The 25135-nt window shown below is 37.4% G+C and overlaps 2 protein-coding genes and 2 non-coding genes across 6 annotated transcripts; 3 read left to right on the top strand and 1 right to left on the bottom strand.

The window, feature by feature from the left end:
* Window positions 1–791: 791 nt before the first annotated feature.
* LOC132788898 (fatty acid CoA ligase Acsl3) lies at window positions 792–20048 on the top strand. Of its 3 annotated transcripts, XM_060796562.1 has the most exons (10): window positions 792–954; window positions 11503–11779; window positions 14707–14842; window positions 16218–16656; window positions 16722–16928; window positions 16988–17462; window positions 17521–17693; window positions 17758–18021; window positions 18079–18354; window positions 18423–20048. In XM_060796562.1, exons 2-10 carry the CDS (start codon window positions 11757–11759, stop codon window positions 18575–18577), a joined length of 2148 nt encoding a protein of 715 aa, XP_060652545.1. In that variant the 5' UTR covers window positions 792–954; window positions 11503–11756; the 3' UTR covers window positions 18578–20048. The 3 variants fall into 3 exon arrangements, with proteins under 3 accessions (XP_060652545.1, XP_060652544.1, XP_060652546.1); XM_060796561.1 differs by lacking the exon at window positions 792–954 and having other exon boundaries at window positions 11483–11779; XM_060796563.1 differs by lacking the exons at window positions 792–954; window positions 11503–11779 and adding an exon at window positions 14464–14614.
* An 87-nt stretch (window positions 20049–20135) lies between these two features.
* On the top strand, window positions 20136–20218 carry Trnal-cag (transfer RNA leucine (anticodon CAG)). The gene has a single exon. It is a non-coding gene; the product is annotated as a tRNA-Leu (tRNA).
* Window positions 20219–21567: 1349 nt separating this feature from the next.
* LOC132789847 (mitochondrial sodium/calcium exchanger protein-like) lies at window positions 21568–24284 on the bottom strand. The gene is made up of 7 exons (XM_060798140.1): window positions 24150–24284; window positions 23865–24085; window positions 23485–23807; window positions 22464–22934; window positions 22297–22406; window positions 22003–22237; window positions 21568–21936 (listed from the first exon to the last, which is right to left on the bottom strand). The coding sequence occupies exons 2-7, from the start codon at window positions 24065–24067 to the stop codon at window positions 21662–21664; spliced, it is 1617 nt and encodes a 538-aa protein (XP_060654123.1). The 5' UTR covers window positions 24068–24085; window positions 24150–24284; the 3' UTR covers window positions 21568–21661.
* Window positions 23041–23113, top strand: Trnak-uuu (transfer RNA lysine (anticodon UUU)). The gene has a single exon. It is a non-coding gene; the product is annotated as a tRNA-Lys (tRNA).
* Window positions 24285–25135: the final 851 nt, after the last annotated feature.

Here is a 25135-nt window from a genome sequence, read left to right as displayed (position 1 = left end):
CGTTCAGTAAGTTAGGAGTTCGTTAAGTCGATATATTTCTAGGCTACTTCGTACAGTTAGGAGTTCGGTAAGTCAGTAACTTCGTTAAATATAAACCCTGGCAACGCTAAAAACATGCGATTACAGAGCGTCATGTGAAGTGATGATGGATAAGCAATGGTGACGCACCAATGCAATTTGCTTGGCTATTGGTATTTATTTATTGGTATTAAAATACGAAAATTGCCTAAAGTTTTATGTTTGCTCGCCTTTATTTTTTTTTTTAAATTTGTTATTTGCAATGTCAATTAAATAAATTTAAGAGGTATTCTGGAGAATCTTTTATGTTGTACCTAAAAAAAAACAGAAAATGTTTAAAATTAACCGCCTTAAATATACCATATGAAGTGTGGCCATTCTAAGGGGATTTTTTTCTTGTTTGCTGGACTGAAAAGAGAGTATTTCCGAAGCAATTTGCGGTCACACTTAACACAAACATCAACAAGAAATTAAAAAAATTTTAAGTACGCCGCGTGTGTAAAAAGAACTTATTTAGAACCGTTGCAGCATCTAAGCTCTGCAATAAAAGCCGTGCATTTTCCAATAAGGATTTTTTGCTTATTGACTTTGGACCAACTGCATTTGCATGCGGTGCAGAGAAAACTACGTAATAAAACGAATTTTACCGCAAGAAGAACGAGGAGAGAGCAGCGTTGTTGAGAGTACTTGTTTTGCCTGTGTGTGTGAGTGAGTGGTCGGTGAAAAATAATCGTGGCAAAACCGACAGCGACATTTTATACACGTATCAGAAACAAACTCAACGTGTTTTGAGAACGTTCGTAGCGCTGAACGCGTCCGGGAAACAATAAAGAAAAAAATACATACATATTAAATATTTGATATTCACGCATATTAACGCATACTAAAATCATATTTAAAACGCAATTGAAAGCGAAACGTTAACGTCGTTTTTGTGTAAGTAAGAAATTGGTTGCGTTGCCCCGGCTTTAAATTTTTTGTGTGACTCCGTTACTGTCTCAGTGTGTGTGTGTGAATGCGTGTATTTGTGTGATAGTATGCATGTGTGAGTGGGTCATCAAATTGGCAAGCAAAAGCGCAACTACAAAAAAAATAAAAGTATATGCAAAAAAAAGTGTGTAATTCGGTGAAAGTTTCAAATCAAGCGTTGGCACTGCGTAAAATCAAATATACTAAATAAAAGCACTTATCGAGTAAATTGGGATAAAACGCGTAACAAACAACGTGCTTATAACGACGCCACACTTAATTCCTCACTGTGCGTGCGTGTTTTGTTCTCGTATTAATATGTTTTATATGCCAAAAGGCAGAATAAAAAGTCGTATTATATTTCATATTTGTATGTTTTTAATGTTTATTACATGTGTTCGCCGCGCTCCTCTCCCCGCTCTGCAATTGACAACTGAAAATCTATCATCGCAAAAATGCTGCAAAAAAATCGTTTGCATTTCACCAATAAAGCAGGTAAGAAGAGCTTTAAATTTCAATTACGTTGTGTTTGCATGACGTACTTCCTTTTCTTCTTGCCATCGTCTGCTCAGCTGACACTCTCACACACACGCACACTCATACACTTTCATGCACAACGCACACATATAGAGAGACACTTGTGCATTCTCTCTCGCTCTCTAGCGTTTGCCGGTGCGGCGGGCAAATGGCTCAAATGTCACGCCACCTTATCAATGACCATGTCGGCAATATAAAGTGCAGCACCCCACTCTCTTCACTTGGCATTAACAAACTTTATTTTCTAGATTTCCTAAAGTTTGATAAACAATTCATGCGGTTGACCTAGTTTCTATTTTAGACGAAAGTTTTTACTTTTGTGCATTATGCAATTGTTGTTGTCATTGGCAACCAATTTATGTTTATTTATTTCTGTATCGATTTTTTGTTTCATTTGATTTTGAATTGCAAATTGAAAACTTGCAACTTATAGCCAAGAGTACAAAAGAGAGAGAGGGCGAGAGGTGGTAACGACCTTCAATACCAGCTGCCAGCTTCATCGTAAGAGCAATAAAGAGAATGTCATCAACTTTAAATGACGTGTTTCTCTCTTCTGAGCATCGTTATTTTCAATTAAAAAGGATTCTGATTAGATAAAAAGTCTAATAGCATTTTTGATAATACGCTGTAAAACAGACACGCACTCTTCCACCCACACACTCATACATTCAGTCTGATTTGCCTTGAAGTACTTCCTCTCTTGTTGTTACACTCTCTTTCGCTCGCTCTCTGACTGTCTGGCACACTTCCCCTGACAGCCGTTGACTGCACGTGTACTTTCTTGTAAATATACACACGCACACATGTAAATATTTTGTGCACACTCTCTGGCTCTCTCTCGGTCAAGCTGACTCAGTTCAGCTGCCTCTCCTGCTTCCCCACTCATTGCTGCCCTGTGTTCAGTTTATTATACCAACAGAAAATCATGCGAGTTTCTGCTGTGTGCTGTTTTGCCTTTTTGTTCCAAGGGATTTTGGTGGGGGCGTAATTCTGCTTCGGGGTCATTTATGCGTGTGCGAGTGTGCATTTGTGTGTGTGTTTATGTGATGTGATGTGTCATATGTTTCTGTTCTTGTTGTGACTGCGACGGCGCTCACTGACCAGCTGAGCTCGAGACCAACGCTCGATGGCCCTCATTGAAATGTTGTTGCATTTCAAATGAAGAGGCGCGGTACGATGAATTTTCTGGGGTGCGGTTTTGTTTATGGCCCGGTGGCATGTGTTGTAGTTGTTTATCATTATTGGTAGTAGGCACGTTTAGTGTTGTGGAAAAACTAGAATATAAAGCATTGAATCGATTAGGTAATTACAGTTTTAATTGTGCAACTGATTAAAATATAAAGTGAATAGTGAAAATAATACAGAGTATCTTTCAGTTGCGTTGACTCTTCCAATTATTAACATACATATCTACATACATAAGTACATTATTAATATATACACTTACAGTATGTCAAGAAACTCTTTACACACTGAAAAAAACACATATTTTTTGACTTTGCATGCAAAAATAACAGTTTAGTTATTATTTTTCAATTTTTTTTTAATGCAGATCTATTATTTAGCAAATTTTAAATTAGTATGTACAAAAATACAAACAATACAACGAAAGGGAAAATTTTAAATCAACAAAATATGAGTTTACACATTTTTGACACTGTCAAGAAAGTGTTTACACACTTTAGTTTTCGATTCTGTTTTGTTCTATTTTTTGAAAAAACTGTACTTTATTGTTATCTATGCTTCTGCACTATTCGCTATTTTTGCATTCCTTTTCATTCAATTGCGAAATCTTGCTACGCACTTGTCAAAAAGCTGATTTTTAAATTATTTGACATGTCTGGAGCTGGTTTGACTTTTGACGTTACCCAATCGACTTATTATAGTCACCAAATTGGAAATCTGTAGCTTAGCTAGTGGAGCTTATTGGGGTATCGCAAAAAATAAGTTATAATGCTCCAAGTCGAGCCGAAAATGAAGAAAAACAGGAAGCAAAGTGTGGAAATGGTCGAAAAATGGATATTGACGAGCGGGCAGACCGCCTTATTATGGGCATGGTTCGTCAAAACCCCCAAATTTTGATCAGAACCCACGCCAAGGAGTTGGAAGAAGGGTGTGACACGGTCAATTCACATGAAACCGTCCGCTAACTAATTCTGCGGAACAAACACTATTTTCCCAATTGTACTGTCGGAATGATGTTGCGCTGATGTAAGGCTGTTAACGACTTGTGCCATACTCTAGTTGGTCCATCATTGTAGTATAGCATTTTTTTTGGTTTGGACATAGAGTACGACGTCATCCCAATAGTTGTCCGGCGTGATTCTCATGTTAAAAGCCAAAATTTAAGCGTTTTCAACATTTACTTTCGAAAGCAGCGGCTTCTTACGCGCAACGGTTGCAACGGTTGAAGAGTATTTGCTCCGCAGAATTAGTTGGCGGATGGTTTCATGCAAAACGACCATGCCACACCCTTCTTCCAACTCCTTGGCGTGGGTTCTGATCAAAATTTGGGGGTTTTGACGAACCATGCCCATAATAAGGCGGTCTGCCCGCTCGTCAATATCCATTTTTCGACCATTTCCACACTTTGCTTCCTGTTTTTCTTCATTTTCGGCTCGACTTGGAGCATTATAAATTATTTTTTGCGATACCCCAATAAGCTCCACTAGCTAAGCTACAGATTTTCCAATTTGGTGACTATAATAAGTCGATTGGGTAACGTCAAAAGTCAAACCAGCTCCAGACATGTCAAATAATTTAAAAATCAGCTTTTTGACAAGTGCGTAGCAAGATTTCGCAATTTAATGAAAAGGAATGCAAAAATAGCGAATAGTGCAGAAGCATAGATAACAATAAAGTACAGTTTTTTAAAAAAATAGAACAAAACAGAATCGAAAACTAAAGTGTGTAAACACTTTCTTGACAGTGTCAAAAATGTGTAAACTCATATTTTGTTGATTTAAAATTTTCCCTTTCGTTGTATTGTTTGTATTTTTGTACATACTAATTTAAAATTTGCTAAATAATAGATCTGCATTAAAAAAATATTGAAAAATAATAACTAAAGGCGTTATTTTTGCATGCAAAGTCAAAAAATATGTGTTTTTTTCAGTGTGTAAAGAGTTTCTTGACATACTGTATGTGAAGGTTTTTTTTAATTTTTTGCCGGTCACAGCTTTCATTCATGGCCAAACCCCTGAGCGAAGTAAACAACATGCTCTTTGACCTTTTTAGCTTCCCTCCGCACCACCCAAAAAGAGTGTGAAAAGCGCGCACATCGAGTTCGCCTTGCCATCTCCACTTTGACTTCGCCTTCGCCTTTACCCTGCGCTACTCGCTCTCTCTCTTTCTGGCTCTCTCTTGTACAGTTGACGTTGCATTCGTTGGCCATGCTGCGCGTATTCGCCGCAGTTTCTTTTCTCTTCGCCGCAGATGTGTTTCTTGTTGTTGCTGTTGCTGCGCAACATTTCCCCTTAAACTCGTATGATTTTCAGCTGGTATAACCAAATGCCACAACGAAGAAGAAGGAAAAACGTGTTGCCGCGATTCAACCCTCAGCCGCATTTTCCCTGCACCCATTTCCCAGTTGCTTTTCGTCTGGCGCTTTTCTTTTTCTGCTGCCTTTGTTGTTGTTTCTCTTGCTGTTGCTGTTGCTTCAACGAGACCCATCGAAAATAGTCACGCGATTTCTATGTGCATCTGCATATGTGTATACAACACACACTATTGCATATGTACAGCTATAAGTAGATAAGTACGTTTGTGTGAGTGTCGTTAAAGTTTTGTGACTTATTGTGGATGTCAGCTAGTGAGATTACATTTACTAAAGGGCGCCTGATAACTCTTAATGGTCTACAGAAAATGCACATTGCCAACAGTTTCTAAATAAATCAACACTCGCTTTTAAAGCATTTAAAAAGTATTCCTTTCGTAACGGACAAACGCATGTGCGTCGTTCAGTTTGTCGGCATTGAGCTTTGTCCATAGATGGCGCTTTGACATCCAATTAGAATGTTTCCAACTAATGCCTTACGTCGTGTGTTAAGATTACGTAAATACATACGAATGTAAGTTTACAAAAGAGTAAAAGCATAACGCTTGACTAAGTTCTATATTTTGGCATGCGGCACTGGTAATAAACATGTTTTCCCTTAATTTTTTTTCAATGCTTCGCACACTGATAAACAATCAAGCTCACCTACACACAAAGAGAGAGAGACATAAACATTGTTTGCCTTAGTCACGAACTTAGTGTCTGTTGAAAAGATTTTCTAACCGGTTTTGCCATCCAACTTATCCGCATTGTATGGTAGTTGTTATGAGTATTAAAGCTCCATGATCATGATCATTGCCAATACTGACTACTCTAACTAGTACATTGTGGAAAATTTTCACTTCACTTGCTTGGTTGGTTCGTTGGTTGGCATGGCACGTGCTTCGTTAGGGGAGTGAGCGGCGACCATGCAATGGTCACTCTAAAGATAACTACACGCATGCTTGTCTAGGTCATTTGTGTGAGCAACGGCGACGTCAGCAGCGCTTGTCACTTGGCGCTTGCCTCTTGACGTCGCTTTACTTTCACACACTCACACACACAAACGCACACACAATCGGTCATCGGCAAACGCGAAATGAGCGAGTGCAAATGAGCGAACAAAACTGTCTTCTTATGCAGCTCTGTACGAGTATCCATCAGTGTTCGAAGTGTGCTTGTGTGTGTGTGTGAGCTTACTCTCACACTCGATCTCTCCCGCTCTCTCTGTCGCTTGTGAGTAAGACCTGCACTTGCCAATAATCAAATTTATTTAAATTCACCCACACAATCTTCGGGTTTGTTTGTTTCGCATGTTTGTTACTCTTTCTCTTTTCGTTCAATGAAATACTCAACGCGTCGTGCAAATTGCTGTCGTTTTTTTTTTTTTTCAAATTTACGTATTATTGCCGTTGATCGTTGATGTTGTTGTTTTTCTTGTTTTACTTTTTTCAATCTTACCGCGTATTTTTCTCATTTTATGTGCGCGCTGCTCACATAAACACAGAGAACAACAAACAAAAAAAAAACTCACTACAGCAAATTATTTTTATTTTGGACTTTGACACAGTCATACGATGATTTTGTTACCCCATTTACGAGAGACGTACAAAGAAAGAGAGAGACAGAACGAAGTCAACGACAGGGACAAAGAACAAATGCGATTGTTTTGTCTTAGGTCATATGGAAATTAATTATATTTCAAAGTAACTTAATTGTATACATACGCGTGAGTCTACAAATGTATTAAAAGAACAACTTGTATGCTAGAATGAATATTTATGCATTCCTGCAGCTGACAATGTCAAGGTGACTCGCCAGTCATCGATATATGCACTGGCGTCAGTTATTAATATATGCATGCAAATGCTGATACTCGTATAACAAGCACCGTTACACGACCAGTTCAGGCTTAGCACCTTGGTCGATTGTTTGTAGATGGCCTCCCGACTGCCAAAGTTCAAGTAACAGTTGCCCACTTAACGTAATTGAGTTTGTTGCCTCAACAAGTCCGTCGACTCGTGCCGATTGTCGTTAAATAAATATATATTCGAGTAATCCCAAAAACAAATATTACTACATTAAATAGCCAGCTTTCACCTATTCTGAGAGCTAAATTTATCATGTTGATTAAAGTTTACTTCTATGATAAAATGTCAGAGATGCAGTTAGATGCAGAGATGCAAATAATATTAATGCAATAATAAGTGAAATGACTGGAATATATTAAAAAGCAGTTTTATAATCCATTGAATTTAGTACTGAAAATACATTATATTATTTTTGAATATAATTATAAAATTAATTTATGGTGTTTTTATGTAAATACTTTTTTCCTATAAATCTATTCTTTATCTGAGATGTAGTTAAGTTTATTTAAAAATGTATTTAGAAATTATGGAAGATATGACTAGAAATTATTTATAGCATTGCTTTCATTTCATTATATAAAATACTGCTTTTTTTACTACAAATATATTCTTTAGTTTTATTATTCATCAGAAGCTTTATTTTGTAATTGAAAATTCTTTTGTTCTAATTATTAAGAAGTATTTACTTCGAAAGCCTCCATAAAAATAATACTTTATGCACTTCTCAATCTGCAATTTAATGGAAAGAAATAATTTGAATTTAAAGTATAATATTGTTAAATTCTAAAACTGATTTGTAACATTCGTAGAGTTCCTTAAATAATAATAATGAGAACATACTTTATTTTAGTAAATCAAAATTTAACTTTAATCTCTTTCTTTCTCCTCGCTTTTACATTAATCCCATTGCAATCTGCTGCTCATTAAGTCGGGTAGTTAGAAAGTAATTGGCTTATATTATCAGCAAATGATTTTCTGTGATTCCTTTCACCTAAGCTGCAGATCTTGTCTTTACTTCGTCACTGATATCTTCGCAATGTTCTTTCATACATATGTATAGTGAATAATGTATGTTTGTCTTCGGCGTAGAATAGTTCGCACAATAATGAAACTAAATATTTATCGATCTACGATTTCAAGCTCAATTACTCCGGGGACTTTGTACCGCACTTGGACTTTGTTTGAGCCGCACAACATTTAACTGCGTGACAATCGACAAAGAAGAGTTCTTGAATGTTTGTCGAGACTTGATACTCGCGATTTTGGCTGATGTCAGTGAAATGAAAACGCCATTAACATGCATAAATGCGCTTTCAAGTTCGAGGTTGTCAATCCAGTATCTCACAGATACAGATACAGATACTTTTGCATTTCCAGTTAGTCAGGCGTGACGTTGCAACGACTGCACGTTTGTTGCCTCAATGATTTCCACAAGCTGTCGTTTTTTTATATTTTTTTTTGTGTTTCTGTTGTGCAATCTATGCAAAAAAAACAAAAAATAACAAAATGAAATGAACTGAAATAAAAGCACTACAAAGCTGAGACAATGAAATAAAATAAACAATAAAAACACGGTTATAACGGGGTTGCATATGCACCATGTCTATAATTAAAGGCGGGCCTCGCAATTGCCTTAATCAAAGCAATTAAAACAGTTTCACCTAAAGCATCGTTCAACATTCTCGGCGCAAAACGAGTTGTGCTAAATGAATTGAGAATATATCAAGTTTCAACTGAACCTGAACTTTGAAATCCGTCTGTTGATAATACTTGAACTTTTACTTGGGTAGCATGTATTTTTTTTTTGGTTAATCGAGAGCCTAATTTCAGTTTGGCATGCGATTCGTCACGTCATGTTGCGTATACGACGCGTGTACAGATTGTACAAGGCAATCTCGGATATATATTATTCTAATTTCGGTTGATTTAATCAGATTTTATGTGCCCAGGCCGTTGTTTAAGCACAACACTTTTTCACTTGCTCGACATTTCGAGCATCCAACTACATTTCACTAAAGAGAGAGGAGAGAAGAGTGGGGTGGAAAGGTGTTGGGTACAAAGTACAGCCGGTAATCAAGCGATACGCGCCACACATTTCCTGATTGTCTTAATCCAGACCAGACACACACACACACACACACACACACACATTCTCAGCATATGTTTACACTTGATCGTCGCTCTGGCAGCCAGCTGCTTGTTCGGTGTCGTCTGTCGACGTCGACGTCGCTCTTGTTGCGGTTGTTGTTGTTTTAGTTGTTGTTGTTGCTGTTGCTGTCACTGGGAACCTTTGGTTCCTTGTGGTCCCATTCCACATTAGTTGCAGTTTAACTTTGATCAGGGTCACGATCGTCGCACATGCGGCAAAATCTCGACGCTCAAAGTTCAAGCCCCACAATTACACAAGCTGAAGTGAGCGACGCGACGCAACGTCGCTGCCGCAGTCGCTGCAGTCGCTGCTGTTGCCGCCTCTGTTGAACACAATTTTCATTCATTAACCTATAATTTGGCTATTGCAAGTGAGCATGACAAATTGTGCCATTTGACTGTGGCAACAAACTTTCGCTCAGCGTTTTGCTTTTCCTTCACTCGCCGATTGCAATTCACTTTTGTAAATGGAGTGATTAATACTGAGCAATGTTTCAAATCAATGATCAGTTGCTGAAATGAGAAAGGCGCACAGTAAAGAGAGATTTCATATTAAATTCATGACTCTTTCTATTTTAATTATAGAAACCGCTTTATAGATATTTATAAATTGCAAAAATGTGTTCAATTTAGTCCTATGTATATTGCAAAAATGTTTTAAATTTATTCGCATATTCTTGTTTGTTTTTAAGTGCTTTTGCACCGCAAAATAACTCGTTGAAGTTCTTTTGCTTTGTAAACAAAACACGTAGCCTTTGTTAACATTGTTGTTTTGGTTATTTGAAGTGAGAGACGGTGCAATGACCGCAGCTTATAAATAAAGTAAAAGAAAATATGAAAGTAAAAATGAGGTATAAGAAAGTATAAATTGCATAAATAAGAAAATTAATTAAGTAACAATGAAGTTAAATAAAATATGAGTTAGATAAAACAAGAAAATGAATACTTTTAAAATGCAAAGAATTATTTTAAATGTTAACCACACAACTACTTACTAAATGCAGATTATATTTATCAATTAAATTAGATTATATAAAGTCAGAATTCAATGCCTTGAATATCAGTTGTTGCTTCTTTACTCTTCGGTGGGCATAAACAAAACAAAGAAAAATAGTTTCACGTTGGCTGTAATAAATTGTTATGGCTTTGCACAGCTATTGATCGGCCACGACCTAGGGCAACATTATTGTTCCCTAGAGAAAGCAGAAAAGGGGCAAATATCACACATACACACACACACATGCACACACACCCAACTTATACTCTTCTGTCTTTGCGGCTTTGTCGTTGGCATTTCTCGCACATTATGCAATGCGAATTTGGCTGTCTAAATTTAAGTCTATACATACATATATTTATACTTGTGGTATATTTAAATGAGGCAAGCGGCTATCGCGTCCAAAGTTCGCTTTGTCTGTTGTGTTATTCTTATTATCATTAGTTGGCTAAAAACCAAAAGAACAAGGCAAAGCAAAGATTTGCAGAACTTGTTTTTATTTCACCTTTTTATACCCTAGCTAGCTGTAGGGTAGAAGGGTGTTTTAACTTAGTGGCTACTGGAAATGTATGTAATAGTATAATATATATTCTTGATCAGTGTCTGTATGATAGACATTTACAATAATAACTATAATCTACGATTCTTATTTGTGATCATAATTTAGAAGTTACTTAACAATGCGGTATATTTTACCTGTAGTAATACATAAATATACCAAATATGACCTTAGGTATATTTTAGAACCCTTTTCTGTATATTAATTCAGTATATTTTAAAAATTATACCGAACAAATACACAAACTACAGCATTAGGTATATATTTTTTTTATTATGTCAATTTAATACATTTAAAGAATAATACCGCATTATTTTGCTATTATTCTTAAGGTAACTGGTATTTCACAGTCGTGCACACTCGACTGTAGTTTTTTTACTTGCTTTTCTTTCATTGGTTTCGGTTCATTTTGTTACTGCATTTTTATGTTGATGAAACAAAATTTTACTTATTTGTTTAGTATTAAAATAAGTTTATTTTTAGCTAAATGTTTGGAAATCTTTCAAGGCAGCTGGAAAAGTTTTACTCATTTTATACGTATTTAATTGTTATTGAATGAGAACAAGTTTTTTTTGTTGGTATTCTACATCTACTATAAATCCATTGTTAATTTTTACTCACTAAAGATACTTGAATTGAATCTTTGCTTTAGCACTTGTATCTTTCATTCTACTCTACTTATCGCATACTCTTAACACATTGTTGTCTCTTCATTGTCACGATTGTCACGACATAAATACATATCTCTCTTTCTCTCTCTCTCTCATTTCATTGTAGGTAAATAAAAGAACAACACAAGAGAAGTGTAAGGAGAATGACATCATCGTTTGAGTGTTGCATCCATTTGTCTGTCTTCCCTCGATTTCAGCTAACAACGTAGACGTCGCATTACGCATACGCAGCATTGTACAGCAGTGCAACCGCCAAAACTAAAGAAGAAGACCGAAGGACATTAGAGAAACTGCTAGCTATCATTTCTCTTTATCATTCCCGCATCGCTCTCTCTCTCTCGCTCTATCTCGCTCTGTGTAATTTGGTGTCAGCGCGCAATTCCCTCCTGTGTCTCTGTGTCGCCCGCTTACCTTCTTCATCGTCCAATTGTCACACTAAAAACGCGGCAAGATGTTCATCGAAGATGATGCGCAGTAAGTACATACAAACATACATACATTCCTTCTCAATCAACTACGTATTTACCCTCCCATACCACCCCCAACTTTCCCTTTCCCCCCCTCACATATCCATTCGTCAAGCCATGTGCTAATTATGCGTATCAACTTGTATTAGTGTGTGTGTTTTGTCGGTGCTGGAAGATCTGGTTTTGGAATTAAACACAGTACTGCAATAACAAAATAATTTCAACTTGACGATTGCACATAAATTGCCATGAGAAATGTGCTTAGTTAAAGGTTTCAATCTTGGAAGTCTTATCTAAGATTTTATATGGTAAAATGGGTAATAAAGTGGGTAATCTTTAGTATAATTAACATTTTTATATTATAAGACAGGTTATAGAATGGGTAATCTTAAGTATTAGTTGACAATCCGGTATATTTTGTATCCTATGGTATATTTTACAAGTAGTAGTATATCGATATAGCAAATATATACTTTGGAGTATATTTGAGTATTTATTTGACTTTATTCACGAGTATCTCGCAGTCGAGCATACTCGCTATTTTAATTGTTCGATGCCATAACTAAATCAAGACACACATCTATAATTTTCACAAAATTGCACCCCTGGAGTCCGACGCAAGGTTGTTTGGGTTAACGTTCGATCGCGTTCGAATTAAATTTAAAATTTCATTGATTATAGTTTACTCAGATTTCATTGAGGGCAAAGACCGAGCTACACCCACTTTTAATAGATATCTAGCAGCCAAGTGATAAGATTGACAGTTCCTTAAGACGAATAAAATGATATCCTAAATTATAAACTGGGCCACACAAGGTTTATCAATTGATAGTCTAAAGACGCAATATCATTCATAAAAATATGTGCGTAGAGCGAGTGAAAAGTAGTGAAACGATATTGAATTTCAAACGCATTTTACAGCGATTAGCATACTGTGTTTGCTTTATTATATATGAACTATTCTATATATTGAATATGGTTGGCGACATTATCGCTTGATGTGATATTGATGTCCATGTCTAATCAGAGAGCGTGAAATGACCAAAAATCAAATCTGCAATCAGTGCCACACCAACGCCCACAGTGCTCTACAACGTAGTAGACAGAGAGCGAGACAGAAAGAGAATGAGGAAATTCGCTCTCTCTCTCTCTCCTGCTACTCGGAACTGAAGTGAGCTGGAGCTAAATGCATGCCAAGTTCAGGGACGTGACGTCGTGGTGGCTTGCTTATCACAGCGCAACGCGCCTTATCACAAGTATTTATAGTATATGTTTCACGATGTGTGCTACGTTGTGAGCTGTGATTGCCACAGCAACGCAAAACTTTTACTTTGCTCGCCTTGCACTGATCTCATTATAATGAAATTTAGCGATTAAGTGCATTTTTAACTTATCAAAAACAGTCATATATACTTATATGGTATATATTTCGATCTACTTATAAAGAAAACATGACATACACCTGCTTCTGTTCAAATTTCCCAAATTGATAAGAGTATTGAAACTTTAATTATATTCTAGCTTATTAGCGGTTGTCGTTGATAACGTCTCAGACTCGAATGTGACAGTGCAAAGGTTGATAATTGACTTTCCATGCAAGCGTTGATTAGCATGTGACACACACAAACAAACACACACACATTGTGCATAGAGTAGTCTGAGATACAATCACAAGCATACACAACTTTCAGATAGACTATCTGCAGGTGGACTATAAGCCAGCTGGCTTTTGGAACGCAGCTTTGATTTGGACTCGTATGATATGATATGGAAACGACCTTGGCTATTTAAATTGAGTGTTATGTAGTAATCGTCAAGTTGTTATACATCGAAATGGGATTTATTTAAAGCTAGGAGAATTGTTGGATAGTCTGTAGTGAGGTATTTATTGTACTATGTGGTATATTTTGCACATAGATTAGTATTTCGAAATACCAAATGTAACATTTAGTATGTGTATTTTAATTTTAATTTATATTTTAGATTCAAATTTATAATTAAGAACAATTTATTGTATAGTTGAATTTAGAGTATGTTAAAAATGACTCTTTATAAAAGTTTATAGCAAAATAGTTTTAGCATGAGATCATCTAGACTTAGAAGACAAAGGCGGAAGAACAACTATGAAAGAACTATGCTCTTTCTTTACACAAATCTGTATTGAGTCGTGCATTTGAAATCACTGGCAATCAGTCGATTTAATTGGGCAACGCTTCAAATGAAGTTATCTGCATCATAAATCAATTTAGCGGTTTAAGCGCTCTGTAATGAGTCGGACGATTGATTGTGGTCTTGGTAGTTTTTTATGACACACTTGTGACACACAAGTGCTTTGACTGTTGCTGTTACTGTTGGTTGCCGCTGATATTGACTGGCAATATGAGTAAACGATCTCGGACCAAAGGTCGCTGCGGAAGTACGCGAAAAGCTGTTGTCGAAAATTGCGAAAATACCGTATGGGAAAAAGCAGACTTGCGTTGTACCTGCAACCGACTTGTTCCAATTAGTAACGGAATCAAAAAGCGCAATCGGACTGTGTCTTGACTGTGTTGTGTTGTGTTGTTGGCTGACAATCTACACGACGTTTATACTACTGAACCACTACTGATAAGAGGCTGAAATGTTTTCTGTCAGTGTGTTATCGCTGCGTCGCTAAGCCAGCCAAGTCAGCAGAGAGAAGCAAGCAGCTAGCAGCGAGCAGCGACAACCCTTTTCTAGTTATTGCACATGAGAGATTTGCCAACTGAAATCAGTTGGCTGTCGGTTTGCAACGGCAACAGAACCAGATTCAGAACCGAACCAGCAAATATATAGCACGTATTTCCCTCACTTCCCAATTAAAGTAATTGATTTTGCAAGCAATTTAAATAGTACTTTGAAAACATCTGCTGTGTATATATTATTAAATATATATTAATATTCATATATTTTCAGAATGGATAGCTTCTGGGTGCAGAGTGCACTGGGCGCCATCAGGGCAATTGCATTTGTCTATGATATTATCACGCTGCCGGTCTATTTGGTATTACAGGCGCCATGGAAACGTCGACAGGAATCGCGGCGAGTCAAGGTAAGTTTCAATTTAAAGGTGGTCATAATAAGCATTAGATTGTGTTGAATTGCTTGACAATTTTTGTAGCACAGCTTCAGTCGAAGTTTATCGTTGACCTTCTCACACGCAAAGCCTTTAGCGCAGTCTCTTTCTGACTTGCAAGTTTCTCAGTCGCATTTGTCTCTCTGCTATTCCTTATCTTTATCTATTAGATTTTTGTATACCTTGGACCCATAAAAGTGCGTTATAATCAGTTTTTATAGTCAAGAGGCAACTACCTGTTTAAATGTCGAGTGTACTCGACTCTTGTTGCTATCTCTGTTCGTTAGACTGCCTATCAAAACATGTCAATTTTAGAGACAGTCACAGTCCCTATAGGTTACTAACTATATTATTATCAGTGTTGGCCTTTAATCGATGTGTATAATCAATTTTTAAATTACATTTCAATACATATAAGTTGCATTGCTCAATACAAAATAGCTCAGATGGAAAATTGAATAGCTATATTCAGGGTCACGCCGAACTTAAGTCTAAAATCGCAGCTGCTGCATATAACATTAATAATTGATTATTTTTAACTCAGTTAAAATAATTAGGTTTTTTTTTTTTTTGGAGTGTGTGATTCATGGGCAAGTCAAAGGCGGAAAAAAGTCATTGATAAACTTTTTTTGTTTAGCACATTCAGTTAATTTCCACACAGTTAATTACCCCCCTTTTAACCGTTTGTCGTCTATCGACTTGACCATGATAAGGATCCAAAATAACGAAATCACCTGCTATAAACTAGAAAAGAAAAGAGCGACACACGCTCTGCTCTGCTATAAACGTTTATGGCAAATCAAATGCTGCACAGGTCGTAAATAACAAAAAAACAAAAACGATATCGTTATGTGTCGCCTATATATCTGATTGTTCTCTGTCATACACATATATAATTGGTATTCTCTTTTTGACCTTCCTCCCACCACCCACAGGCCACGCCCATAAGCAAGAAATTCCTGGTCGATGAGTCCCGCAAGTACGCGCCGGATGACATTGAGGTTTTAATTTGCATTTGTGTTGTTTTTATTTCTTTGATTAATTGGTTTCAATTTGTTTGTACTACATATTTTTTTGGTGTCTGTTTTTGGATTTCCCTCGCCCTCGCCCTCGTCCCCACTCCCTTGCCTACTCACAAAACACGCACCCCACCATGACCCTTCACCTGGTGATCGAGTTCATGGGTTCGGTTTAAGTCACAGATTCTAAGCAATTGCTGGCAATCACTTCCTCTTCCTTTGGTATTTCGCGTGGTTTTTTATGTCCCTGTTATGGACAATCCCCATTCCCAAGAACCATTTCTTATTCCCTTAAGTTGTCAATTCTCATACATACCTTTCGTTGATTCCAGGCAAAGATCATCAAGAGCGATGACACTGAACTAACGTATCGCACCACGGAGCCGCCACGGGATGTGCACGTGAAGATGCTGCAGGAGAACATCGATACGCTGGAGAAGGTCTTTAACTATGTGGCCAAAACGCATTCGACTAAGCGTTGTTTGGGCACACGTCAGATACTGAGCGAGGAGGATGAGACGCAACCCAATGGACGTGTCTTCAAGAAGTACAACATGGGTGACTACAAGTGGAAGAACTTCATTGAGGCGGAGCGCATGGCGGCCAGCTTTGGTCGTGGTCTTCGCGAGCTCGGCCAGGCGCCGCGCCAGAACATTGTCATCTTTGCCGAGACACGCGCCGAATGGATGATTGCTGCCCACGGTTGCTTCAAGCAAGCCATGCCCATTGTCACTGTCTATGCTACGCTCGGCGATAATGGCGTTGCCCACTGTAAGTACAATGGAAATATAAGAATTTGAGAATATTTTATTAATTTAAGTCATATTGCTTGCCAGGCATCAGCGAAACGGAAGTCACCACTGTCATTACCTCACACGATCTGTTGCCCAAATTCAAGACGCTGCTCGCTCAATGCCCCAATGTCAACACTATTATCTACATGGAGGATCAGCTGCACAAGACCGACACCACTGGCTTCAAGGAAGGCGTCAAGGTTCTGCCCTTCGCTCAAGTTGTTAAGATCGGAAACGAGAGCAAATTCGGTAAGCAAACGCAGTTAACGATCGAAATGAATATATCTAAATCTATGTTACATTTGCAGAGAATGTGCCCCCAGATGGTGAAGACATTGCCATCATCATGTACACTTCCGGCTCGACGGGCACACCAAAGGGAGTTCTGCTGTCGCATAAGAATTGCATTGCCACCATGAAGGGTTTCTGCGACATGGTCACCATTTATCCCGAAGATGTTTTGATCGGTTTCCTTCCACTTGCGCATGTCTTTGAGCTGGTAGCTGAGAGTGTTTGCTTGATGACAGGCGTTTCCATTGGCTATTCGACTCCGTTGACTCTGATCGATACGAGTAGCAAGATTAAGCGTGGCTGCAAGGGCGATGCATCCGTGTTGAGGCCCACATGCATGACATCCGTACCATTGATTCTCGATCGCATCTCCAAGGGCATCAACGACAAGGTCAACTCCGGTTCAGCATTCAGAAAGGCGCTCTTCAAATTCCTTTACCAGTACAAAGTCAAGTGGATACAACGCGGCTATCAGACACCATTAATTGACAAGTATGTTAGTTGTTATTTAAGCTTTTAACAGACTACTAAATATCTTTCTCTTTTGCAGATTGGTCTTCAAGAAAGTGGCCAAGCTGATGGGCGGCAAGGTGCGCATCATTATGTCCGGCGGAGCGCCGCTTTCATCCGACACTCACGAGCAGATCAAGACATGCCTGTGTGTGGATTTGATTCAGGGCTATGGTCTGACTGAGACCACCTCGGGCGCTACTGTAATGGACAGTAAGTGTTCTCGAAATACTACAAACTAGGAAAATATATTTATTAACATCTTCTCGCCTTGCAGGTCGTGATATGACTTATGGACGCACTGGCGGTCCGTTGACCGTTTGCGATATTCGGCTGGTGAATTGGGAGGAGGGCAACTATCGTGTTACCAACAAGCCCTATCCACAGGGTGAGGTGCTTATCGGTGGCGAATGCGTGTCCAAGGGCTACTATAAGCTGCCTGGCAAGACTGGCGAGGACTTCTTTGAAGAGGACGGACGCCGTTGGTTCAAAACTGGCGACATTGGAGAAGTGCAAACCGATGGCGTACTTAAGATTATTGGTGCGTCTTGATACCCTAAAATATTTTTATCTCTATTAACCCATCAATATTTTACAGATCGTAAGAAGGATCTGGTTAAGCTGCAGGCTGGTGAATATGTTTCCCTGGGCAAAGTCGAGTCGGAACTGAAGACCTGTGGCATTATTGAGAACATTTGCGTATATGGCGATCCAACAAAGCAATTCACTGTCGCGCTGGTCGTGCCGAATCAAAAGGGTCTCGAGGAGTTGGCCGAACGTCATGGACTAAAGAACAAATCTTTCGAAGAGCTGTGCTCATCGCCCATCATGGAGAAGGCCATACTCAAGGAAATTAGCGATCATTCGAGAAAATGTGAGTTGTGTAACTTGGCAAATGCTTGTTAACGAATTGATTTTAATGTGCAAAACTTATTTGTTTAGGTAAATTGCAAAAGCATGAGGTGCCCGCAGCTATTACGCTGTGCAAGGAGGTGTGGTCACCAGATATGGGTCTGGTTACGGCTGCTTTCAAGCTGAAGCGCAAGGACATCCAGGATAAATATCAGCACGACATTAATCGCATGTACGCCTCATGAAAACCAATATACTAAACGGCAGAGACAGTAGTAGAAGAAAATGCAGCAGGAACGGCATTAGCGGCAGCGAAGCTAATTATATACTAAACTTATATAGCAATTGTTTTTAGTATAGCTCAGACACAAAAAGATGCGTTATTTGAAACCAAACTAGCTTAAGTACTAAAAGATCTAAAAACCAAATAGATGCAACACAACACACATAAACACACACGCATGAACATAAACAGGTCATTTGTGTTTGTTATGTTTGTTTTGCAATTGTAATAAAAACATGTTAAGTTTTTAGATATGTGCAAATATGGTTTGGTTAAAATGTTTTCTAACATGCTGTTGATTATAACGATAATGCGAATGATGATGAAATTTACGATTGTGCTTATTGACTACGAATAGTTGACAAATGATTATGATGCAGACGACAAAAACACAAAAAGGATAACAATCGATGTACAGTTTTCGGTTTTTTAGTACATTTTTGAGGCATGTGAAGAATGCGTAATACAATACTTATTTTTATAAAACACGATAAACTAAGCTAACTAAGTGGTTGCCTAACAATTATGTAAATACTATACATACATATACATACACAAATGCGTATATATCAATATACATACATTACATATATAGCATATACTTCTCTAAATTAAGTTTAATATAAATGGCAAATATTGAAATAATGAATTGTAGCAAACCAACAACACAACAATAATTAAAAGCTAAAAAGCGGCAAGTTCTGAATTAAAATTATAAATACATAAAACATGATGGAAAAATCTTTAATTCTCTGCTGGGACACAAAGAAAGCAAAATAAATCAAGAACTATAAGAAACCCTCCAAGCATAAACTAATAAAATCGCATGAAAAGCTAAGAATAATAATTATATTATTGTAAAATATATTTTAGAGCAATTTAGTTAACTTTACAAAATCAATTACAAGTCAAAATTCAAAAATGCTGCAAGTAAAAGACTTAGTACTAAAGGAATAATATACATAAATATATAAATCAGATAAGCAAAACTATCTAAGAAAATGGCCAAAATAAGAAGCCTAACAACCCCCTTAAGATTCGATCATTTTTATAGATGTGCAAATAATTTTGATTAAATTTTAGTCATATTTTTAGTTAACGATATCTTCTAGGAATGTTTAGCAATTTACTATGAAACGTTGCGTTTCTAAATATACACACAACACAGAAAAATTACCACAAAATGGCATATGTATTTGACAAATTGTAGTAAACGAGGCAACATTTTTAAAATATCGAAATTCATTTTGTGTATTATAAACACTACTACAATATATATGTATAATGCATATTTTACAAAGTTATTCGTAATTATTGTAGAACGAGAATGAGTTGCGAGCAGTCGTATATAAATGAAATCATTGCATTATTGTACATTTTGGGTGTATAAATAATTCTGGAGATAAATTAATAAATATCTACATTTTTGAATATTTTCCCCACTTTTTGTTGTAGTTTTATTCGACTAAAATAAATGAGTTTTCTCACATGAAGACTTCGTGGCCGCACCGCTTTCACATGTCAGGATGGCCGAGTGGTCTAAGGCGCTGCGTTCAGGTCGCAGTCTACTCTGTAGGCGTGGGTTCGAATCCCACTTCTGACAAGAACTTTTTTATTTTCAATTTTATAGATTTTACAACTTCTACAACATTTAACCAAAATTTTACAATTACTCAGCATAAAATATGGTTTGTTAATTCTGACTTCATTAATATCTTTCACCACCAGTTGGCTTTTTGAATTATTTCATTTAATTTTTTTGGCTTCTATATTTCCCATTTTTTCAGCAGACGCTAAACTAACACTACCTTACTTAAGTCATTGTGCGCATTTTCGTGGCATTAAAAATTGTTAATGTTTCGCCCAACGGTCACTTAAGCAGCCGCCGGGTGGCCATTTATTACAGGGCTTGACTGTAGCAGCCACGGCACGTTGCATACTCCTCGGCGGGCACAGTCTCACCTGAAGTGGGTCTCTGAGTTGCTGGCAACGATGGCTACTAACGTGCACTTATGCAACAAATAAATCATAAAAAATGTGCGACTCGACGTTACTTGCACTAAGCAAAAAGTTTGAGGCTTTGGAGAACCATTGGGGATCTTATTACGGTTGCAGTGTATTACACTGAGTCCATCGACAATGCGAACATAAGCGTCATAAATTAAAAAAGTAGCTTAGTGGCAGTAACAAAATTTTAAAATTGAAATAATGTAACACAAAATTCGCTTTATATCTGTGACAGTTTTCAATAGCCACTTTACATTTACAGCAAGCACTGTTAAATAACATAACACAAAAATCGCATGCGATATTTGTAGCAGATACTTATTATAGCAGCAACAAAGTTACATTGCTGTACTTAGGTTCCAACAACGATCCAAGGCAGTGAAATCTTTGCTTCACGTCTTTAATTACTTAATTCTTAAACAAAGAAATAAACGTGAATCACTTACCATATTTACAGTGCATTTTGAAGTCTACAATGTATTTATTTAGTTGCACTTGCATTATTTTGAAAAGAGCCCTTTTTCAGCCTTTACTGTCATGTGCAGAACGTTGCGACTAGCATAGTTGAGTGCCCAATTCAAATTTGCTATAATAAAATAAATGTGCATACAAAATATAAGTTTTTTTTTGGCCAGACAATCATAGATAACTTTAATGTTTGTACGGCTGACTGCTAATGCCACTAATAAAATTAATAGACTATGTAAGCCGACATTCACACACGCAAACGCAAAGTCACACAGACTTATTCGAGTACAAATACAAAAATATATCAATATGTTTAATATGAATTTCTAAGAATTCCATGCTTATGCTTTACGCTCCATAGATTCCCAATGGCAGAAAGTCGACTAAAGAAAAATCAATTCAATGACATTTAATGGCTGTTGGCCAACAAGTCAGAATGAGAATAATAACAAAATTCCTGATATTGTACGAGTAATAACAAAAGTTGTATCTTGCAATTTATTACTCAACAATTAAGCACGCTTATAATATTTTGTATATTGTATAAGTTGTATAAAAGTCCAGTTAATCCTTAGACAATTTTGATTTCAGAGTCCAGAGCATAAGAATGTATAAGTTCCATTTCGCATAGAGCACAATAAATAATGTACAGCATGTAGATTATAAAGTTGTAGATACCAACCGAGCGACGTCCATAGAAATTAAATAGCAGTGACCAAATCAAGGAGCTCGATAGAGAGATAATAAGAAAGACATAAGCAACCAGATAAAAGCCGTTAGCCGAGCCACTGTAAGTGCCCAAAACATGCCGATAAGCGGGTACGAAACCCATGGCCATAATAAAACCTAAGACAATCAGTTGATCGCATTGAAAGTTAGTAGTTTTAATGTATGTACTTTTAATGTACTCACTGAAATAGGGACCAGCGTAACTGGCGGCAATGGCCATGGCACCGTAGCCATGCTGAGCGAGAACACAGTTGATGACAATCGTACACATCGAGGAGCCCCAACAACTGATGGTAGAGGCAATGAATTCAGCCGACAATCCGAAAACTAATCCAACCACATTCAATATTTCATTCATTTCGTTAGTGCAAATGTAGAGCAACAGAATGGATCCAACGTAGCTAAGGATGACGAAACCCTGTTGGAATAATTAGAGATGAGCATTCACATTCGAGTCGAGGATCAAAGATCACTTACAAAATGATAAGGCGGTGGCAAATCCGTGCGGGAGTTTTTGAATACAGCCAAAGCAACCGGAACGGTTATTAAAAGTTGAAAGCACATTACGAGTGAAAATCTCATTGACACTACGAAAAAAGAAAGTCAAATGATTTGCAAAATGTAGATGGAGAAACTAAACTGACCCACACCGGTGACAAACAGCGGCGTGATTACGATTTGGATGCAGTTGAGCAGCTTTGACCAGCCGTGGCGTCTGCTCTCCAAATTCACAATCGGCATCAGCAACTTGCAAAAGAACACCAAGGGAGCAAGTATGAGGAGGGCAACGCGTACGGCATATCCAGAATTGCGCCAATACTCTTCTTCGATAGGCTGTATAGTCTCTACGAAGCCTTCGAGGAGAAGTTCGTTCTTTGGATTTGCCACGCGATAGTCCACCATTCGTGTGGCCTGAGTGTTGATGGTGTTGCGTTCCTTTTCCTTGGAACTGAACGATGTGGAGGAGCGACGAATGGATGTCGATCTTGGGGATCGAGGAGCATGTGAATATTGCATCCTCGACTCCAGGATGACAATGCCGCGGTCGGCAACTTTTTCAATATATCCCTCGATAATTTCGATAATCAAATAAACAATATATAAAAAGATAATTACTGCAAAAGAAATGGTATTTTTTAAATTATTATTGATGATTTGGCGAAATATTAAATTCTTGTTATTGCGATAGCATCTAGCGCTATTTCTAGCGGGAAAACATATGCCCGGGTAGCTCAGTCGGTAGAGCATTGGACTTTTAATCCAAGGGTCCAGGGTTCAAGTCCCTGCTCGGGCGAACCGAATTTTTTTTTTGGAAATACAAAATTTGTAATTACAAAAAATTTCTTTTAATCACTTTGGGCCACCTTATAAAAAATTATATTAAAATAAATCTATTTATAAGTGAATTTCATAGACTAAAAGTGTCTTACATAAAATATACTTTAGTTTTTAGTGTACTTGACACGCTGATAACCTTTAAGCTCATAATTACTATAATTGTCGCGATATGGTAATATTTAATACCAACAAATAAAATTGTTAAATTCAAAATAAGAAAAAGTAAACTACTAGTTAAAAATTATTAAATAAAAAAATAAATCACTACTAAAAAAAAATAAAAAAATAAGAAGAAATAAATCACTAGTAAGAAGAGATCATATTTACAAGAGCATTCGATCGCCGATATGCTGGAATCAGTTGTGTACATATACTCCACAGAAACGGCGCCCAGCATGAAGAATAGAAGAGTCCGTACAGTCTCATACTTGGGCAACTGGGTGGGCCACAGATAGCAAACGAGTCCGCCAGAGATGAGTGTGACGAGTATGGCATTCGCCATCATATACGTGAATACCTGATCTATATGTGTGCTCTGCATTTGACCCATAAAGTCAGAGGTACTGTTGCCAACGGCCAGCAAGGTTACACCAGCCAAATGCTCGCTCATATGCATTTTCTTTGCTGTTGCCTTTAGAGCAGGACTGTAACTGCAATCCAACGATCAAACTCATAAACGAACAAATGAAACATCTTTAACAACTTACAATCGATCGGCAACAATGGCAACGAACAGCACCAAGTAGAAGAAAAGAACGGCCAGTCCACAACAGGATAATATTTCATCAATACGCGAGGTATCCTTTTTACTACACTCGACAAACTTGAGGTAATTTGTAACACCCAAAAAATAGTCACAACTTTTCGTTGTCTTTATAAAGTTGCAACGCATTTCATAGGGTATTTTCATCACATTGGAACAACTCAACTAAACGCGATTAACATGCAGCATTAATAGATAATTATATTTTTGTATAGTGGATATTATTTACCTCATCCTTGTGCTTCTCGAAGGACAATTCCAGGTCGTTTTTTTTCAACCATTTTGTATTTTCACTTTACAAAATTATTATCAAGAATAATATAAACGAGTCGTTGCCTCTACAATGAATGTAGTTTTATGAAATTTACTTCGACAGTCTTGATCTTGATTTCCCAACAACCGACACAATATTGTCAGCCTGCCTTTTTTTATCTAAAGAAACGTCTTTGAGAGCTTTATACAACTTCGGCTATGAATAACAAATTTGCTGACAATATTACTATACATTTTACGCATATCACGTTTAATTAAAAATTTTTCCACGTTCCCTTTCACCTCTTTGAACTAACTATAAATATATTACACACTTTAAAATCTTAAATTATATATTAACATTAAATAATAATCTTTTAAGATTTCTAAAGCAGCTTAAGCTTATAGAATCTGCAACTAATGCTATGATCAATCTTATTAAAATCTCAATCCTAACTGCAATTGAAATACAACAAACAGCTTGGAATTAAAATGTCAAAAAAAACATTTAGGAATGCAACAGAGAGTCGCACACTTAACTCTAACATACTGATTTAATCACGGACGATTGCACACGCTAAGAGTCTGAATCAGAAATTCGCAATGTGCTTTCAATGTCAGCGAAAGCAGCAGCAAGAAAAAAGTTGTTAGTGACAGAGTCCAGTGTGGCAGGGGCAAGCGAAGTGGAGAGGACAAGCAGCGAAGTCGAAAGCGAAAACTTTCACTTTGAAGGTCGCTAAGATGCCGCAGTCAGGACACACACGGATTGATGGCCAGCCAAAGGAGAGGCAGGAGATAGAAACAGAGGGGAGAGAGAGATAGGGAGGAAGACAGACAGGCAGGCGAGCTGTCAATCTCGGCAATAGCTCCTTCGCCGTCATTCGCAGCTCGCTGAAGCGCAAAGCGGAAATCAGACGCCATATCAGGCGGATATGCTTGACAAGACCGGACGGAAACGAAACG

The sequence above is a fragment of the Drosophila nasuta genome, chromosome 3, assembly GCF_023558535.2.
Source record: "Drosophila nasuta strain 15112-1781.00 chromosome 3, ASM2355853v1, whole genome shotgun sequence".
In the NCBI taxonomy this organism is placed as follows: domain Eukaryota; kingdom Metazoa; phylum Arthropoda; class Insecta; order Diptera; family Drosophilidae; genus Drosophila; species Drosophila nasuta.
The sequence above is the reverse complement of the archived record's forward strand: the minus strand, read 5'-3'. Positions and strand labels throughout refer to the sequence as shown.

Coding starts and splice junctions, on each gene's coding strand:
- LOC132788898 (XM_060796562.1), top strand. CDS start 11,757: ATGTTCATCGAAGATGATGCGCA. Junction 14,843..16,217: donor AGGAATCGCGGCGAGTCAAG/GTAAGTTTCAAT, acceptor CGTTGATTCCAG/GCAAAGATCATCAAGAGCGA. Junction 17,463..17,520: donor CAGACACCATTAATTGACAA/GTATGTTAGTTG, acceptor TCTCTTTTGCAG/ATTGGTCTTCAAGAAAGTGG.
- LOC132789847 (XM_060798140.1), bottom strand. CDS start 24,067: ATGAAAATACCCTATGAAATGCGTTGCAACTTTATAAAGACAACGAAA. Junction 23,808..23,864: donor GCCATTGTTGCCGATCGATT/GTAAGTTGTTAA, acceptor GTTGGATTGCAG/TTACAGTCCTGCTCTAAAGG. Junction 22,238..22,296: donor TGCCACCGCCTTATCATTTT/GTAAGTGATCTT, acceptor TTATTCCAACAG/GGTTTCGTCATCCTTAGCTA.